This window comes from Schizosaccharomyces japonicus, assembly GCF_000149845.2.
Source record: "Schizosaccharomyces japonicus yFS275 unplaced genomic scaffold supercont5.1, whole genome shotgun sequence".
Taxonomy (NCBI): Eukaryota; Fungi; Ascomycota; class Schizosaccharomycetes; order Schizosaccharomycetales; family Schizosaccharomycetaceae; genus Schizosaccharomyces; species Schizosaccharomyces japonicus.
Genome location: NW_011627860.1, coordinates 332,105 through 350,246, shown reverse-complemented (window position 1 = coordinate 350,246; position 18,142 = coordinate 332,105). Strand labels below are relative to the sequence as shown.

The 18,142-nt window shown below is 45.4% G+C and overlaps 8 protein-coding genes across 8 annotated transcripts; all 8 read right to left on the bottom strand.

The window, feature by feature from the left end:
- Window positions 1-320: 320 nt before the first annotated feature.
- SJAG_02258 (transmembrane receptor Wsc1) lies at window positions 321-2,821 on the bottom strand. Its single transcript, XM_002173433.2, has 2 exons — window positions 1,520-2,821; window positions 321-1,439 (listed from the first exon to the last, which is right to left on the bottom strand). The coding sequence occupies exons 1-2, from the start codon at window positions 2,468-2,470 to the stop codon at window positions 1,428-1,430; spliced, it is 963 nt and encodes a 320-aa protein (XP_002173469.1). The 5' UTR covers window positions 2,471-2,821; the 3' UTR covers window positions 321-1,427.
- A 101-nt stretch (window positions 2,822-2,922) lies between these two features.
- Window positions 2,923-5,670, bottom strand: SJAG_02256 (R3H and G-patch domain-containing protein). Its single transcript, XM_002173432.2, has one exon. The coding sequence runs from the start codon at window positions 5,405-5,407 to the stop codon at window positions 3,221-3,223; it is 2,187 nt and encodes a 728-aa protein (XP_002173468.1). The 5' UTR covers window positions 5,408-5,670; the 3' UTR covers window positions 2,923-3,220.
- SJAG_02255 (adhesion defective protein) lies at window positions 5,627-7,822 on the bottom strand. Its single transcript, XM_002173431.2, has one exon. The coding sequence runs from the start codon at window positions 7,566-7,568 to the stop codon at window positions 6,420-6,422; it is 1,149 nt and encodes a 382-aa protein (XP_002173467.1). The 5' UTR covers window positions 7,569-7,822; the 3' UTR covers window positions 5,627-6,419.
- A 903-nt stretch (window positions 7,823-8,725) lies between these two features.
- SJAG_02254 (SWI/SNF complex subunit Sol1) lies at window positions 8,726-11,889 on the bottom strand. Its single transcript, XM_002173430.2, has one exon. It carries the CDS (start codon window positions 11,648-11,650, stop codon window positions 8,771-8,773), a length of 2,880 nt encoding a protein of 959 aa, XP_002173466.1. The 5' UTR covers window positions 11,651-11,889; the 3' UTR covers window positions 8,726-8,770.
- Window positions 11,890-12,050: 161 nt separating this feature from the next.
- Window positions 12,051-12,648, bottom strand: SJAG_02253 (ubiquitin-40S ribosomal protein S31 fusion protein). Its single transcript, XM_002173429.2, has one exon. The coding sequence runs from the start codon at window positions 12,561-12,563 to the stop codon at window positions 12,111-12,113; it is 453 nt and encodes a 150-aa protein (XP_002173465.1). The 5' UTR covers window positions 12,564-12,648; the 3' UTR covers window positions 12,051-12,110.
- Window positions 12,649-13,105: 457 nt separating this feature from the next.
- On the bottom strand, window positions 13,106-14,776 carry SJAG_02252 (transcription factor Ace2; the record flags this gene model as incomplete). Its single annotated transcript, XM_002173428.1, has 1 exon — window positions 13,106-14,776. The coding sequence occupies one exon, from the start codon at window positions 14,774-14,776 to the stop codon at window positions 13,106-13,108; it is 1,671 nt and encodes a 556-aa protein (XP_002173464.1).
- Window positions 14,777-15,264: 488 nt separating this feature from the next.
- SJAG_02251 (hypothetical protein) lies at window positions 15,265-15,738 on the bottom strand (the record flags this gene model as incomplete). Its single annotated transcript, XM_002173427.1, has 2 exons — window positions 15,265-15,473; window positions 15,552-15,738. 2 exons carry the CDS (start codon window positions 15,736-15,738, stop codon window positions 15,265-15,267), a joined length of 396 nt encoding a protein of 131 aa, XP_002173463.1.
- Window positions 15,739-16,064: 326 nt separating this feature from the next.
- SJAG_02250 (RNA-binding protein Nop9) lies at window positions 16,065-18,037 on the bottom strand (the record flags this gene model as incomplete). Its single annotated transcript, XM_002173426.1, has 2 exons — window positions 16,065-16,083; window positions 16,131-18,037. The coding sequence occupies 2 exons, from the start codon at window positions 18,035-18,037 to the stop codon at window positions 16,065-16,067; spliced, it is 1,926 nt and encodes a 641-aa protein (XP_002173462.1).
- Window positions 18,038-18,142: the final 105 nt, after the last annotated feature.

Genomic DNA, 18,142 nt, shown 5'->3' with positions numbered 1-18,142 from the left:
TATGTCTAGACACATTTGATTTGCAGCTTCAATGTTTATAGATTTTCATCAAATAAATAAAATTACTTAAAAAATAAAAAATAAAAAATAGATAAATTGTCAAGGAGTCCAAGGAGTGCCGTTTGTTTGAGAACGCCGCGTATTAAGTACAAGTCTTACAGCTATAAATGTTTTAATTCGTAATTGATATGTGTGATATTCCATTTTTTAATGAATTGACTGTTTACACCAGTCCTGATGGTAATAGAACTTTGGCTTACTGTATTGGTAAAACAATATTACTGAACACTGCAATCCCCATTTCCGGTTACCCATCGCCATTTGTTTCCAAAACTTAAACATAGTATTACAAATCGAGTACATACTACTGGACTTCTTGTCACAGCATACTAGTTTCTTGCCGATGTAACTATTCTGCGCACCGCTTTCATTCATATCGGGACATAATAAGGCATTTAAAATAAATCAACTGGTGCCCAGTTTCCATCTAACTAGCATAACTGTAGAAATAAACCGAATGAATAATTAAGAGAACCACGATAAATCCATAAAGTATTGTCACAAGAGGAGACAACATTCACAATCGGTTTCTTACTGCTGTATAAGCTCCCGTATGTAAATATAACACTCATTCAACAATTACAAAAATCCTCTCGCAAAAGAAATCTCACTTCCAGGGCAGTTTAGACACAAGTATAGATCCCTGCACTCTTGTTATATTTCGTTAATATTTACAATACAACAAACAAACGCAAAGTTTATCAAAGAAAACGAAAAACAGTAGAGTAGATGGCTACACGACGGCACGGGAAGTGATTTAGAGAAAGAGAAAAAAATGAAATAGCGGAAAGAAACCCGATGTAATGCAAAATTCAAGTGAGAGATGAAGAACGAATACATGCCAAAAAATGGACACCAAACCGTGTTTGTTAACAACCTCATATTTGAAGGATTGCTTTAAAGCACTGCTCGTTATCGTAAGGACATGATTCTTGCACAATCGCTGACATTCGTCTATGAACACATGGGAAACGGGAAGCATACATCTGTCAGCACATCGGAACGTAGACAAAGTTAAAGACAAATGCCAAGGAAAGCCACGGAAAAGGATTAAAACATAGCAAAAGAAAGGAAAGAGCGTAAGGAGTGATAAGTCAGTGGGTATATGGCTGAGGGAAAACGAAAGTTAAACAATGACTACTATTGCTTGCTTCATAAAACCCCGCTGATGCCCCAGACGAATGATTCCTGTTGAGAGAGGCAATGATTGTGCAGAAGACGGAGAGAAAGACCTCTGCGAATGCTTTTGCGCAACTAATAATTAAAGAGCGCCATCCTGATGAGGATCGTCGCCACTACCGTCAAAACTGCTTCTAGGACTGTGAAGCCAACAAGAGCATATTCTTCAGAAGACACTTCAAAAAAATTCAGTTAACAACCTAAAAAGTAACATATTAGTATCAAGCACGCCAGAGTACGCACAGACACCGGCCAATCCAGTTGCTGTTACAACACTTACTTTTAAAATTTTTCTCGAGTAATCTTGGCTATCGGCAAGCGAACCTGTAGAGATTCGTTTCAGGAGCGAAGGCTCTAATCTAGAATCGAATTCCGAACCTTCTGAGTAAGAGCTATCCTTTGGATTCACCGTCACTGAGACAACTCTTTTACGCCATCTCATAACAAAAAAGCCAAGGATGATAACAAGAATAAAGGTGACTATACCAATCACAATTCCAATAATAGCACCCGTTCCTACCGATGATGATCCTTTCGATCCGGCGCCGACAACAGTGGATTGCGACGCGGAAACGCTTGAACTCGGACCAGTTGTCGTCGAGGTGATGAAAGACGTAGGTGTACCGGAAGATGTCGTAGAAGTCGAGGATGACGCTTTGCTGCTGCTATGCGAAGTACGGGAAGAGGACTCGGTAGAGGAAGAAGAAGAAGAAGAGGGCATTGTAGACGAGCTTGAAGTGGTTTTGCTCGAGGACGATTGAGTGGAGGAGGATGAAGTTGACGTACTGGAAGATGTTGTGGATGATGAAGTCGTGGAAGACGAGCTAGACGGTGCTTGCGAACTCGACGTCGACGATGAAGACGATGACTCCGACGTATAGGTGCCATATCCAGTCAAGTAAACACTCCAGTAGCTGGCTCCACCACACTTGACCGTTCCGTAGCCATAACAGGGTACGTTGCAGTAGCTGTCATCAACCAACTGCGCTGGAAGCGTGTTTCCACAGTAGCATTGCCCACCATTTCTTAAGCCTAACACCGAGACTGTCTTATAATCACACTTAGTTGCGCACACGTCCGTGTCCATGTAATCATCATCTGCTTTCCACGGCAGAGCATTGTCCACGGCATAGCAGCCCTTATATGTCAGTTGAACATTAGTATATGCTTGTCCAGGAAGCAAGAAGAGACTCAACAGAACATATTTAAACAATTTCCCGTAGCAATGCATCTCCGTAGATCCACACGAACAAACACACACTCTCTCAGGGACAAACAACGACGGCTTGAAGAAACCAAGTAGATGGGCTTAAAACGAGTTCGAATCTGCTCCAAAAGAGATTTAAATGGTATCACAAGAGGGTATCTATGCAGCTGGGTATAAAGAGGTCGAAAACACTGGTAAGACAGCGCCCTCTGGTCTTCCCGTCGAAGTTGTTGGTTAAGGCTTGGTGGGCACTTTGCCCACTGGGAAGGTGAGGTATTTAGTGAGGATCGCTAACCATGCACTCCTTGCCGAAGCTTTTCCGAGAGGACAGAGAAGCGGGGGCACGTGGGATGTGTGGAGCGTGGTGAGTGGGAGAACTGGCATGGCATAGAATGCTATGGTATGTATGATATGGCACGGTGGGACGAGTACGATGAGGCATTGCAATGTCTGTCTAGGGAGTGTAGGGTTGTGTCTATGGGTGAGCTGAGGTGGTGGAAGATCCACACTTGTGTCAATTGTATTTACGAAACTAATAATGATTGGAAGTGTAATTTGATAGTAAATTATGTCGCGGAACGGAACGAAAACGTCTGCGACGGTCCGGTGAAAACGAACGTAAAACAGGGGACGCAGACAAAGGCGTCCGGCATCGTTAACGTAAAGGCCATAAAACAGAAAAGGGGAAAAAGTGAAGCAATAGGAAACAGGTTGAAGCATTAGCGACATTAGTAGGAAGAAGACACTCAACAAAAAGTCATATCAGCGATTAGATTAAACACCAAGACCAAAACGAGAAAGTTTAACAACAGCCTGGAGATGAGAACGCACACCCTCATTCTCAGCTGTGCCTAAACCACGTCCAGCATCCCAGCCCATTCCTTCCAGCAAACGTCGTCCACGATTTCCTTGGCTAATTTCAGGCGCATTCTCACCAACAATCTGACCCTCAAAGACCTTTGCTGTAGAGGCAGACTTGCGCAGAAGACGAGTAGTCTTGGAGGAAAACTCCATTGACTGAACAACGGTAGTGTCAATGAATCCAGTTGCACGTGTCTTGTACAGCGAAAGGAAACGTTGCTGGCCTTGTCCTTGACTAGAAGATTTGAGGGCGAACTGATATGCCAAGTTATGGATATCCTTGCGCAGCTTTTTTGGCATTGGCGGGAAGGAAATCTCCTGTTTGTCAGAAACCAAAAACTCCTTAATTTTTTTATGTATTTCCAAATAAAAAGCGGAAGGATTGCGCAGATACGAAGCACCATTGGCTGAAACAAGTGCGTCGCCGGCCTTAGCCAACTTCTTGTTGATCTTCTTATTCTTCTTCTTCTTCCCAAGCAAACCTTCGGCACGAAGTAATTCTCGCTCACGACGTCGACCCGCCTTTTTGCTACGATCCTTCAGCCATTGTTCTTGAAGATGTTCGTAGTTTAGCACCTCCTCAAGATCATCATCATCGAAATCGTAGTTGCCGGAAATCGTTGCTGATTTGATGGCCTTTTTCTTGTCTTTACGAGCCTGTCTTAATAACAGCTTGCGTTGTTTTCGATTCATCTTTGTCACCGGAACAGGCTCCTCTTCTTCGTCCACCGAAGATTCGGCTGCACCGATGGCAGAGCCATTGGGCTCGTAGTTATCAAAGTAATCATACACGGTAAAGTCATTCTGGAGAGCTGCGAAACGGTTGCCACTGAAAGACTCGTCTTCCGAATTCTCCGAAGCTGTTTCGCCGTCTATGGACTCATTGAGAATGAATTCAAATTCTTCATTCAGCACATTTGGAGATCCATCATCAGCGTCTTCATTAGCAAGCTCACTGTAAGAGTATTCTAGTGGCTCCTCCTCCTCATCTTCTTCATCGTCGGACAAGGAGGGGGAGAGAAGGGGTGCGGGAGAGGTGACAGAAGTAGTAGAATGCTGAGCAAAATCATTAGAAGAGGGCACACCTTCTTCGTGTGCACTTCGCGTGTCATCTTCATTAACACTGACATTATTATCCACTGTATCGTCCACTTCCGTATCATCCTCAGTGGATTCTAGTTCATGGTCAACCATTGAAGATTCAATTTCCTCATCCGTTTCGCTTGGAATGGTAAGGGAGGAAGAAACAGCTGACACTTCTTCTTGAACTAGAGAAGCGGAAGAACTGACAGCACTCACCCCATTCTTGAACTCATCCTCCTCAGCAGTAGCCTCCGTTGACAGTACGGATTCGGCGTCAAGGAATAACTGAGGTGTTGTCGAGCCTGAAGCATCGTTGTCTAAAATGGGCACGGTTAATGCTGCTTTTGACTGGGTCTGGTCTTCAACTACAGTGGACTCGGGTGTAGTGTCATTAGCCACATGACAGTCCTCGAGAGAGTGGGTAACAGTGTCAATTGTAGAGGGGGGTTCTATCGTGACAGCGGATGAATCGTTGGCATTGTTCATATTGTTTGCAGTAAGAGTTGCACCAATGGGAACGAATAAAATCTCCTCTTCACTGTCTGAAGCACTTTGTTCTTCGTTGCTGCCATTCGATGGCACCTCAGAAATTTCCATTAGAGTAGAGTTCTCAAGCTGCTGCTCAGAACGCCTCTTGAGACTATCTTCGGAATCACCTTGTTCGGATACGGGCCGAGTAGACACTTCCTCGTCGTCACCAAGGTTATTGGAGAAATCATTTGGTTCGTTCATAACATTATTCAGGGTAGACATGGCACTTGTAGAGGAAAAAGGTGTCGATGTGGCCAAAGGCTTCTTATCAGACAATAGGGAAGACTGAGATGATGTTGAAACCAATCCAGTCAGTAGGTCATTCGGATTGAATACGTGTTTGGCTTTCACAAATTCAAGTCTGTTCCACGAACTTATCCGAGATGAAGAATCGGTATACAAAGACTCTCGAGCTGCAAAACCTTTAAAGCCTCGAAAGCGAACATTTCTGCGAGTTGAAAATCTAGAGTTTGATTTCTTAGACATTATTCATGCAGGTCGTATTAGAAAATAAGGGAAAAAAAATAACACAAAAAATAAATCTGTTGAGCCGTTAAATCCACGTAAATTAAAAAGAAGAACAGAAAAAAAAACAGCAAAAAAAATCTAAAAACAGGTAATCAACAAGTCTTTCTGGTTTACTAAGTTGCGAATTAGTGTGGTGTTGATGGTAGTAGTAAGGTGAACAGCCGCTGGCCACCAATACGAGTAGGATTACAGGGATATGCGGCTATTACGGTATGAAAGACGTTGTAAGGAAGCAAGAGTATGATATTGGAATAGGTAGATTAACAAGATTGTTAGCGGAAGATGCGGAAAATGATGTGGATCAAGTACAGCAGCGGTTCCACGGAAACCAAGGAGTTTCGTTTCAGCCTTACTGAGTCCACGTTTTATCAAGTGTAGATGGAATGCAATACTAGAGAAGCAGTATGAAGAGAATTGCAATTTAGCAGTATAAAAGGAAAAAAAAACAAAATTGGAGATTCGGTTTTTAGTCGACGAGCCGTTGTGAAAAAGCAGGTCGATGAGTGCCTCTGACTCAGAGGAAAACTAAGCATTCCGAGAATTGCCCTTCCATCTTGCACTCGTTTTTTCGTTGACAACAGAAGTGTGCTACCAAGTATAGACAACACGTTGCTCACAAAAGGCGCAAGTGCTTAAGCAAGGTAAAAAAGAACCATGAAAACAATAAGAAAGTAGTCCAAAACTATATCGTATGAACATAAGAGAAACGAACCGGCAAACCGTACCAGCTGACAAAAAACAAAGATAGGACATGAGTTTATAAGTGAAGTGTGAGAAAGAGTGTATGTGGAAGGGAAGAATTTGTGAGAACAAAAAGCATAACGAATTGAAAAAGTGATAGATAGTGTGTGAGTGTGTGTAAGCAGGAAAAACGACGGAGCAGGTCTTAGGGTAAAGGGTTTGAGAGAAACAGCAACTTACGTAGTGCAAGGACACACATAAATTTCTGTTTGTTTGCGTATGGTCTTGCTTATTGTTTAGGCCTTTTTCGCTGATAATTAGGATCAGAGTTGTCATGAGGCATTTCGTTCGAGGAGACATGAATTCCTGGAGACTGAGGAAAACGACGCTTTTGATGAGGAGACATAAGGGACCCTCCAGCAGTGTTCCCCGGGGGAACTTGCTGTTGATATGCATTTATCAAGGATGGACTATGCATGGTCATTGGCATCCCGCCTGCTTGGGACATGTCGACCGAGGCAGGAGGCATTGCAGTGGCAGCAGTGGACTTGTTAGCACCCTGCTGGGCATTTTGGGAGACCATTTGGCCTTGTGATGCAGCATCACTCGTATTGGACGTAGCCGAGCCCAGGCCCCGCATCAACATGGGGGAGGGAGCACCAGCTCCATTTACGTTGTTTTCAAATAAGTGTTGCTGCTGAACAAGCTTCGCAAACTTGTTGATAGCATGCATGGGACTTGACCTTTGAGCCACGCTGAATGCGATTAGATCCCGCATGCTTGATATGGTTTCTGTAATCTCCATGTACCGCATGACCCGGGGCTCAAGGCCAATTTCATTCACGGTGGTTTTCGGGAAAAAGTCTTCGATATTCACAGGCCGTGACTGGCTGGCCGTTCGAGCAGCATTGGCTGCAGAAAGCACCAGATCTCGCATCAAGTACTCAGAGTAGCTGTTGAATGTGAATTCAAACAAATCTAGCTTCAGCGACTGTGCCCGAGATAAGACCGCACGTATGCAGCCTTTCGTTACTACTTGGACACCACTCGCATATTCGCAGACATACTGTGCTTGTGAGGCCTCAACGAAGTATCCGTTCGTTGCCGTTAGGAACTCTTGCGTACGTCCCAATATAAAATACATGCTCTTTAGTGTTTCAGTATGTGCTAGATAGAAAAACCGCGGCAAAGCAGCTACAGACACGTCGAAAGACTTGGTGCTTTTTTGCCCTTGTTGGTTGTCCACGATTGCAGTATAGCGAAACACTCCTTGCTCAGTAAAGAAATCGTGAACAAACTTTTTCCAGTACGCGATATCTCGAGGAATCCCGTCGAACGCGTTTAAACGCTCATTAAACTGCATTAGTCGCATGACCCCGTAACCTAAAGCACCAGAACTGTTGGTATACATCGCTCCCATGTATTCTGGGTGAGCCATGACGACCTTTAGCAGTGCTACAACCTTTCCAGCAGCGCCGACTTGACGTCTGTCGTTTCCTTTGAATCTGTATGTGGTGGGGGAGGTGCGCTGCGTTGGACCCTGCCCAAACCCTACACCCCTACCCTAGGTTCTAGTAGGGTATGTGGTGATCGACAGCAGAAGCACATGGCAGATGCAGATCACTCGTTTTGTAAAATGATCGACAAACCCGCAACCTTGAGAACTCTCGACGAGGCTTTGCTGGATTCACAAAATGACCATACTTGCACCTCCAACTATTTGACCGTTCCATGACATCATTCTAGAAACAAAGAAACGTGACTGTTACTAGGGTTAGGGTTGTGTCTGTGGAAGTATATAAGCAGGAATACTATCCGTTACAAAGACCATCAGCTTCGGCTTCAACTACTCAGCCATCTCCTCCTCCTCTTCTTCTCTATTCAGCAGTGAATTGGATGGGTGATGGTCTGTGGTCAGCAATACTTGGTGGTAAAGGTATGTCCTATCTGTTGGATGCACAGTTGGGTGTTACGATGAATACTTTATGCGTCTTCTTTACCCGTCAGATCGACTATGAAGAAAAACGTGGCTGCTTCCAGGCAGCTAATACTTGCCAGTATCTTGTAGTCTGAACCTCTACTGTTATCCACAACAATCACACATTGTGTACTATTTACTAACGTTTCAGATGTGTATTTGCAATAGTCTAGAACAGCTTGTCTTTTTGGACGAAGTCATTGCGGGTTCATTCCTGTACTTCTGAGTTTTGGTCTTGGTTTTAAGCAAAAGGAGGAAGCGTGTGATGATAATTTTCCACAAACATTCGCAGTTTTCACGGATCGACATAAGAACCCAATCTTGTCGGATATGACGGCCCAGTCCTTCCTTTGGATGTCTGATGCTTCCTCCTTTGTTTAGAATTTTGATTATTTCATAGTTTTAGGTAGAAATTTTTGGTTTTTTGAACATTTTTGGATTCGGGTTGTTTTGTTTTTTGATTGTGTTTTGTTCTTTTTTTGGCGATTCCCCTTTTTCCTTCATGTTTTTCCCGTCTTGCGTTGTGCCTTGGACCTTCGTTCGTGTGGGGCTACTTGTGTAATGTGGTGATGCTTTCGAGCAGTACTCTCGCGGCTATAGCTACTTACGCGCGGTTTCTATGGGGACAACATGTTTCATTGCACAACGTGGGGTTGGTAGTTCTAAGATGCGGGGGCGGGAGAAGGGGATTCTTCGGAGGAGAGAGGCGGTTGGCTTTCGTCGCTCTCGAGGATTTGTGAAAGTCCGCTGAGAAAGGAAGATTCAGCGGTGGGTGTGAGTAACATGGACATGAGCGACTCCTTCCGAGCGATGGAAAGAAAATCACCCTCGGTGCATTTGGCCAATTGAACCAAATGACGAAGCACACGGATGCCTGCTGCTGTTAGCCGATTAAAAGGATTCGCCTCAGGAGTGTCCATTCGCGGTTCGTGAGATGACGCCCGCCTTGCTGCCTGTTTGCTCGCGTTAACGGCCGCGGGATTTGTGAAGTTGGTGAGAAAGGAAAGCACACGGACGAGTGAAGCCGCAAATCCTTCGCCAGCTAAACACAAACGCCGTGCTTGTGCAGGTTGGGTAACGAAACGTGTGAGAGCTTCCATCGCCAGGAAGGTGTGTTCCAGCAGTGCCAGTCGCTTTTCACACAGCTTCACAGTAAAGCGGTTGAAGCGGGGAACAACGGATGCGAACAGGATAAACGTCATGTCGAGTAGATGACTGTATGTGCTGTACACGTTTTGCAGTCGTGCCCCGTTTGTCGTTTCGCGAGCTGACAATTTTGAGAGGACATTAATAGCGGGCGCAGTGTAAGGGTGAGTGGCAGGAGAGTACAGGGGAATGTTAAGGTGCATGTCGGTTTCATCAAAGCCATCTTTGTGTGCGTCTGATAACTGCACCGAGATGGTTGGGGGTGTTTCGGGAGAGAATGCCAGGACGAACAGCAAGACGTCTTGGGCATCCGAGTCGTTTCGGAGAAGGATGTTTTGTGCCACATGAGACAGCAGAACGAGCATATCTTTGTGAAGCTCGAGCATTTCACGCTTGTCAGACATGCATGGGATACCTGTGTTGAGGAGATGTACAAAGTCGAGCACGAACTCGACGAAATGCTCGTTGGCCGTTAGTACGTTTTGGTTTGGTTCAAAGAACGAAAGGTTTCGAAGAATGATACTAACTGCAAGCAGCCGTTGCCTCGACAGTCGGACCTGCTCTGACTTGCCCGGAGGATCGTCAGCAACGGCGGCACCAGGGGCGGCGTGCTTCTCACAATCCTCTGGACATGGAAAATGTCGGGCGGTATCGGTAACCATTATGGTTTCTTCAATGCAGTCTCGCAACATTTTCCTGTAAGACGGCCGTTCTTCAACAACTTTAGGCACAGACCCGCCGTGCACTGTATCGATCAGAAAGTCCAGTTCTTCGCGCGCAACATACACCAACGCTTCCAACGTTTCTTGACATTCGGCCAAAGGAAACATCCATCGTCGGTCATTCGTGAGGACGAGCAACACATTCAACGCATAAGCCATCTCAGCTGGTAGCGAGGACAACAAACTCATGGTAAGTGCAAACACATTAATCTCGCCCATGTCAACAACTGACGGCATCTGCCACCGAAAAGTAGCTTCATCTATGCCGGGAAGCGACAACGTTTTTATGGACAGTCCGCCATAAGAATTTAGAGCAGCCCGAAGGGGCTCGTACACCGAAGGGGCCAAAGTGCCTGAGCTCTTAGCAGCAGCAGCAGCAGCAGCAGTTGCTGCGACATTTTCAGGACCAGGAGTACCAGTCTGATCAACCGATGTCCGAGCGCTAATGGGAACGCTAGCGGGTGGTGCCGGGGTAGAACTTGTTGCAGACTCTACTGAATGTGCCCGATCCAAAGGTGTCCGTCCTCGCGAGAGAACACCAGGAACGGGCATGTTGGCACCCATATCGGGAGTAACAGCAGCGGCGGAAGCTGCTGAGGCTGCTGCCGTGGCAGCTGCCTGAGCTTGAGCAGCAACAGCGGCATTTTGAGGAGGAACGGATCTACCACCACCTTGTGGCAGCGGAAACGGTGACTTGTTGGCTACGGCTGCAGCTTGTGTCATAGCAGCTACCCGTTGTCGCTGTTGCTGCTGCTGTTGTTGTTGTTGCTGCTGCTGCTGCTGCTGTTTTCCCTCGGCTTCCATGCGAGCATGCTGCTGCTGTCGAGCCTTTTGCTGTGCTTGAAGCCAAGCATCTTCGTAGGCCGAGAGGTACTCGAGCCAAATGTTGATCAACTGCGGCGGCGCGTCTGGTGTAGAAAAGCCCAACGCATTTGCGATCTCACCCCACAGGTTCATGAAATTGACACGCCGTGAACCACCTGATCTCATCACAAGGGCATAAAACATCATCAGGTTAACGGGGACATTGTGAATGGATGGATACGACTTGATGGGCGTCCCCCGGTTAGCCATAAACGCGATGAGGTTGGCCATGAAACGATCATGATTCGCAGCCGCAGGAGACGGCGAAGGTGCCTTGAAGCCAGGGGAGCGATGAGCGGCAGCCATGTTCGTCGGCATTACAGGTTGTGGATGAGCGGCTTTTGTTCCGCCAGACCATTCATTGCTGCCGTGCATGGATGACATGTGCTGCTGCTGCTGCTGCTGTTGTTGTTGTTGTTGTTGTTGATTCTGCTGCTGCTGTTGAACATCTCGATCCATTCCGGCCATTTGCTGTGCTTCTAAACTTTGGCCGCGCATCATACCGGCAGCAGCCGCGTTATACATTGTACCGGAGGTGTGTTGCTGCTGCTGATGCGATGGTGCGTGCTGCCGGTCCTGAACATAGCCGGGCCGATGAGCGGTATCAGGACCCGCAGCAAATGCGTTCATTCCCATAGCGCTCGGTGATTGTGCTCTGTGTTGCTGATTGATGTCAGCAGCATACGCGTTGCTGTTTCCGCCATGCATCATTTGATTATGCTGTTGGGCCATGTACGAGGACGTTGACGATGACGACGGCTGTGTCGGCGGCGGCTGGCCGTTTGGGTCGTAGTAACCGGAGCCTTGCATGCTGAGACAGCTCGTCTAAGGTCTGTCAATAAGGCTGGTCCTCACGGCACTTTGGAAACGGGTCGGTATGCAATGCTGAGTGAGATTACCTTACGCAAATTGACGACCTTCGAGTAGGTCTCCACTATAATCAGAGATAAGTTACGCTAAAGCGACGCTCGTTATTATTTTCTATCGGGCGCTTAACACGTCTTTTTACCGGTGTCTGTGTGGGCGAGACCACGCGAACGGACGCTAGCTTAGCACGTAGAGACGTAGATACGTGCAGTTTTACGGTGGTGCAGCGTGACTATCTTTATTTAACATAACGACAAAGGCCATAACACCGCACAGCCCCTTATTTAAAATAACACAGTACACTAAACCCGGCTTTTTACAAACCTCAGCACTAAAAGAAAAATTGGGGCAAGGATTGCATTCCTATGACACACTATGTATGAACGACTACGTCACGTCCCATTTAGGCCTCCAACTTCAAGGTCAAGTGGCACTTACCGCAGTAAAGACGGTCCTTGTGAACGGCCATGAAAACGGAGGCACCACAGTTGGGGCACTCACGACGGAGACGCTTGATGCTGCCATCATCCTCAACCTTGTAGTACTTCAAGACAGCAAGCTCAACCTTCTTGTGCTTGTGCTTGATCTTCTTGGGGGTGGTGTAAGTCTTCTTTTTACGCTTCTTGGCACCACCACGGAGACGAAGGACCAAGTGAAGGGTGGACTCCTTTTGAATGTTGTAGTCAGCGAGAGTACGACCGTCCTCCAATTGCTTTCCAGCAAAGATCAAACGTTGTTGATCAGGGGGAATACCCTCCTTGTCCTGGATTTTGCTCTTGACATTGTCAATGGTGTCAGAGGACTCGACCTCAAGGGTGATGGTCTTGCCCGTGAGGGTCTTAACAAAGATCTGCATCGTCAGCAAGTATTATGCCTCTTCCTCGCGGATGGCAGAAAAAAAGTTTGGTGTTTTCTATTTATTCGTGTGTGACTGCCTTTTTAAGTACTACGTCATCGATTAGCGGCGATTGTATCTTGTCTAATATCTAACGTTTTCGCTAAGATAACCGAAATTACCGAAACCCTGGGCTGTATGTGTAAGGAAATTGCATTAGCGGTAAAATGGCATTGGAAAAACAAGAATAGAAGGAAAAGAACCAAACAAAAGATAAAAAGACGTAAACAGAATATTTCAGAAAATATAAATGAAAAAGATATCGTAGAATTTGGAAGCGCCGTTTCGGAGGGGGGATTTGGTGAAGGGAATTGGTAGTTTCGTGTGACGACGGAATAGTAAATGAAAAAAATAATGGTGCACGCGCACGTACGAAACCAGCTCAAACATGCACGGAGAGGTGTAGGTAATGTTTTAGAGATGCAAGATATGCAAACATCTAGCGAATCTTTTTTCGTGCATCTCAGTAGGAGGAGTGATACCACCTTAATATGAATAACACATTAAGCAGCAAGAGAAAATGCCTGGACGGAGCCTACGGAATCTCCGTTGGGTATCCGTTGAGGCTGAGTGGCCTCTTGGTGAGATTCCACTGTTTGTTGTTGCTCTTGCTTGAACCCACCTATGCAGATGTTGCGCTGTTTGTGACGATTCAGTGCATCCATGCGATTAAAACTCTTTCCGCACTCGCAAGAGAATGGTTTACCACCATTATGAATACGCATGTGACGTTTCAAATCGTGTTGTCGAACAAAGCTGGCCTTGCAAGTAGTGCATCGATAAGGCCGGTCGCTCAAATGTGTCTGGATATGAGATTGGATATTATATTTGCGGCTCACTCGTTTGCCGCAGTTTTTGTAAAGACAGATGTATTTTCCTTCTTCGTCAGGTCCAGTGTACAAACTGGCCATTGTTTCAGGTGGAATGTGGCATAAACGACTAGATTGTTTGCGCGGCCGATCGGCTGTGTGCGACTTGGGATAAGAAGGAAGTACGCCGGTTTGCAAGGGCAATCGTGTGCTGCAGCATTGTTCCATCACATAAGGAGCGTGTGGTTCTTGGGCTCCGGCGAATGAAGGGCTCGGTACCGTTGTACGAATGGTTTCAATGGGGGATACAGTTTGCGTCAACGGAGGCGAAGGTTGAATAGGCGCGGAGAACGGCAGGGTGCTGTTAGGCAACGATTGCTGGGAATAGAGAAAGGGAGCTGTTGAACTGTCGTAATTGTTGGATACATCCAAACTGGTTGGATAAGCAGTAGAGAAAACATCACACTCAAGCGAAGACAAGGAAGACGGTGAAGACGAGCCGGAAGGACGGCGAGAGGCAGAATCAGTCGTTGGTGCGAACAAGTTCGCACCGATGTTTGCATCATCACACGTGGTGTTCAAAGTGTTCGAGAAGGAAAGATACGAAGATGTCACAGGAAGAGCAGGCTGCTCGTACAAGTTTGCGCATTTCGTCTGTACATTTCCCACTACTTCCGCTTCAGCAGGGACCTTCTTTGGTTCGGTAGATGGTTGAAGAAGAGATTGTCCGTAAGAATCAAGACTGTTGTTAAGTGTGTTATCCAAAGCAAAGTTTACGCAGGGATTCACATCAGGGTATACGTAAGACTCCTTTTTCACGGGAATGTCCAAATCAGAAAGGAAGGAGGAGGAGCGTTGATGACGATGGCTCCGCTGTTGTTGGGGAGGCAGAGCAAAGCCGTTGTTGGAGTTGGTGCCGTTATTCTTTACAGCAGCAGCAGATGGAACAAGAGGTATATCGTCCAACTCACCAAGATACGTCAAGGGGTCACTGGGAAGCTGAGACATGAGGGGGGAAGATGGGGGTGTTAATGAGGGACAAGACGAGGAAAAAACAAGAGAGTATGGATCCTCGAGCCCAGTCTCAGAGAATGCAAATGCAGGATCAGTAGCAGGGCCTGGAACGAAAGGGAAATCAAAGGGGCCTTTTAATAAATCGTCTGAGTTAACTGTACCAAACTCAGGAATAGCAGGAAGATTGTCGAGAGAAGACATTCTGGACGTTGCCGTCTCAATTTTCAGCGGCGTTTCGGTCGCAGGTTGCAAGTAGTCCTCTTGTTGGTTGTATGGAGATAGTTCACGGCCAGCGAGCTTGTAGTCCTCGTGTAACATTAACGAGTTTACGGTGTCGGGCGAAAAAGACATTAGGAAAACAAGCAGTAAGATATAAGCGCGCACCTTCAGGCAGCTTCTTTTATAGCGTTAGGCAATTGTTGCAGGAGACAACTGCATGGAAGAGATTGTCTGCAGTAGAAATGTTTAAATTAAGACGCAGGCGTTCTGTTTGTTTATATTCCTGCGGTGTTGCCTGGCAAGATAGCACACGTAAACAAATCCCAGAATTACATGCGAAAGAAGCAGTCACTGTTTACTTCTCGGTAAGCCGAATGTCAAAAGTTAATTGGCTCTGGGGTGCAAACCACGGGTAGTATGACGTTGGTGTTTACCAACAAAAAGCGCTTCCCCGCAAAACGCTATGGCAACAGTGTTTACGAGCGCGTAAACAATCAGTAAACAAATAAAACGCGGTAAAGGCAAAGAAAACGGGATTAACTGCTGATGACACAGGAAGCAAAAACACGCAGCAGATAGAGAGTAGTAAACAGACAATCGTTATAGAACAAAAGGAAAACTTACTTTGTATAAACAAGAAAATTGATAGCCAAAATTTTTTTTAGAAACCTTGTACTGTTAGAGCTGCGATGACTAGCTTGGGCTTTACTAATAAACAAACGGTACGTACAACAATCACAATCGAAAGGGCATAAAGGAGTATCACCTCCTTTTCCAATACGAAGTTCATCTTCGTCGTATACCAAAAATCCCTCTTCGGTTCTCTTACCTATCAATGGTTAGTATGTAAAGTCTAAGATTTTTTATGTGTGAAGATCTCCAGAAGTAAGAAATAGACGTTACTTACGCCCTGTGTTGCCCTTTGGATCAGCAAATAAGTCGTCTTTAGGCATTTTTTTGGGCTTCATCTGCGACTTCGCAACATTGACTTGTTCCGGCTTTTTATCGTCTTTTTTGGACTCCTTTTGATCCTTAGAAGACGATTTCTCTGTCGAGGTCTTCTTTTTTGATGCAAAAATCTCGTCAATTTCCATTTGAGCTTGTTGGTGTTTGATGAGGGTAGGGAGATGAAGGATACTGAGAAAGCTTATAGGAGTTAGAGGAAAGTGAAGAGACTTATCCTTAAGAACAAGAAATACAAATTCAGTCGTTTGTACATTGGCATTAAGATAGTAACGTATCTAAAAAAAAAGGGTGCATCACATATCCAACTTTCATAACTTTAAGCCCCAATAGTAATGTAGCACAAGTGAGAGTCAATGTACCTGTTAAAACTACACAAACGAAATTAAGTAGATGCATCAATACACATTTAAACAATCTCTCTACGACGCTCTCCATACTCACAATAAATGCAACTCTATATTGTGCCAAAAAACCTATTCTTCTTTTACCCAATTAGTTAGTCCAAAGTGCTCGTCCTTACGCAGTCATTCTTGTCTTTTTAGAAGCACCGAGGTCTTCTGATGGCTCCATGGTCCGCTTTCTTGCGAAAGTGTTTTCCAATGGCGGGAGACTGCGGACACGTTTCATAATGGGCTTCTCCGACTTATCCTCTTTTGACCAACGATACCACTGGTCAGCTGCCCGGCGGTACAGTTCAACCTTCCAGTTGGCCCAAACCTTTTTGCCGTAAAAGTCGAACTTTACTTCATCACCTGCTTCGGCAAGCTCTGCAACAATTCGAGAACGGTACAAAGGCAAGTCTTGTGTAGCGAACCAACACTTGTCAACGATATGCGAACCAGGCGCCGTGACTGCAATTTCTGCAAAGTGACCATCAAATGCATTGAGCAAGCGTCTCCGATGCGCCATTTTCAAGTCACTCATCCCGAGGATCTGTTCAATGATGTGCGAGGAGGCAGTCTCTGTGGCATATTCAACGATGCTTTCTGGTTCTAACTCCAGCAAGCTTTCAATAAGCTCTGAAGAAAGTTCAATGGGCACACGCAGCATTTCCTCTACAAGTTGAACAGCGATAAAGTTGTTTACCAAGACGCGCTTGCCATCGGTTGAGTTTTTATCTTTCTTATGTTTGGAGCGTAACAGGGCAACAAACAAGTTTTGTTTTGGATGACGTTCCTTGGCAGCGGATATGATAAGACGGAACAAATGATTTTGATGGAAGTTTTTTTCGTTGCAAGTCTCTAAAAGAGTTTTTAAGACAGAAAGGAACGATTTTCGCACCAGACTCTCAGAACTGTCCTTAAGCTCATTAAGCATGCGTTCAACAGTTAAGGCGTTAGCTCGCTTAATAAACTTTTGCATGACAAAGTTTGCTATAGGATGCACACACAAACGATAGTAACGGCCCTCAAACACATTCTCCAAACGAGTCAGATCGGAGGCAGGCATGCGCTCAACCAATACTTCAAGCACGCGAGAACCGGTCTCATCCTTCAATAGAGTTTCTACGAAAGGGAGCTCCTTCCAATCGTATTCCTTGGAAAGTAGGAGTTTGTCTGAGAAAGGAGTAGCTTTGTTTTTCTTACTCCGTGCTCTTCTCTCAAATTCGATACGCACGAACGCTTGGATGACTCGAGAGGCATACTTGTTGACACTATACGCCCGAAGCTCAGTGGCTTCCAAATTCTCGGCAGCACTCTCAACAATTGAGTATGCATACTCTTTGAACGATGATGGCACACTGATTGAAACATACTTAGCCTTACTTTCGCCTTCTTGCACAGAACGTTGTCCGTTCAATAACAATAGAAGCTTTTCAAGGACATGAGCTGCAAGCTTGTGATCGAGAAGAGCTGAAATTTCAGGGCGCAGCTCATTACACATGTACATAATCAAGGATTCAGCAGTAGCAACAAACTCGGATCCTTCTTCTTCGTCTAGTGCGCCTCCCTTTTCTTCCATATCAATTATTCTACCCATATGACTGAGCAATTTTTCCAAGACAAATGATCCGAATGTAGTTTGCGTAATTTGCAGATAACTTCCATTTAAAGCACCAAAAAAGTTTTTAATTTGCTGAGAAGAAGCCAAGGTGAAGACTTTTTCAAGGACTTTAGATCCAAAAACATTGTTTAAAACCTGGAGTTCCTTGCCAGACACTTCTGCGAATATACTATCGACCAAGTACCGAGTATCTTCATTGTCACGAGTATTATGAGAGACAAGAGTCTCTTCAATCTCTCTAAAATACTTTTCTTCTTCAGGAGTCAGGACACCCAAGAATGGTTGGATTGGTTCCTTCGTGTATTTGTTAATTTGACCTAGTTTAGGTTCCTCAGTTTGTTCAAATTCATCTTCAGACACATCTACATCCTCTGTCTTCTTCGAAGAATGGCGTTTTCCGCGCTGTCTTCTTTTTCTTGCCATTCTTAGGTGGTTGGTAAACTTCGAAGTACCACGCACACAGCAAAACGTATTACCATATCTTCATTAAAACGATGGGTTGCATATGTTAAAGGTTTAATTCTGATT

Coding starts and splice junctions, on each gene's coding strand:
- SJAG_02258 (XM_002173433.2), bottom strand. CDS start 2,470: ATGCATTGCTACGGGAAATTGTTTAAATATGTTCTGTTGAGTCTCTTC.
- SJAG_02256 (XM_002173432.2), bottom strand. CDS start 5,407: ATGTCTAAGAAATCAAACTCTAGATTTTCAACTCGCAGAAATGTTCGC.
- SJAG_02255 (XM_002173431.2), bottom strand. CDS start 7,568: ATGGCTCACCCAGAATACATGGGAGCGATGTATACCAACAGTTCTGGT.
- SJAG_02254 (XM_002173430.2), bottom strand. CDS start 11,650: ATGCAAGGCTCCGGTTACTACGACCCAAACGGCCAGCCGCCGCCGACA.
- SJAG_02253 (XM_002173429.2), bottom strand. CDS start 12,563: ATGCAGATCTTTGTTAAGACCCTCACGGGCAAGACCATCACCCTTGAG.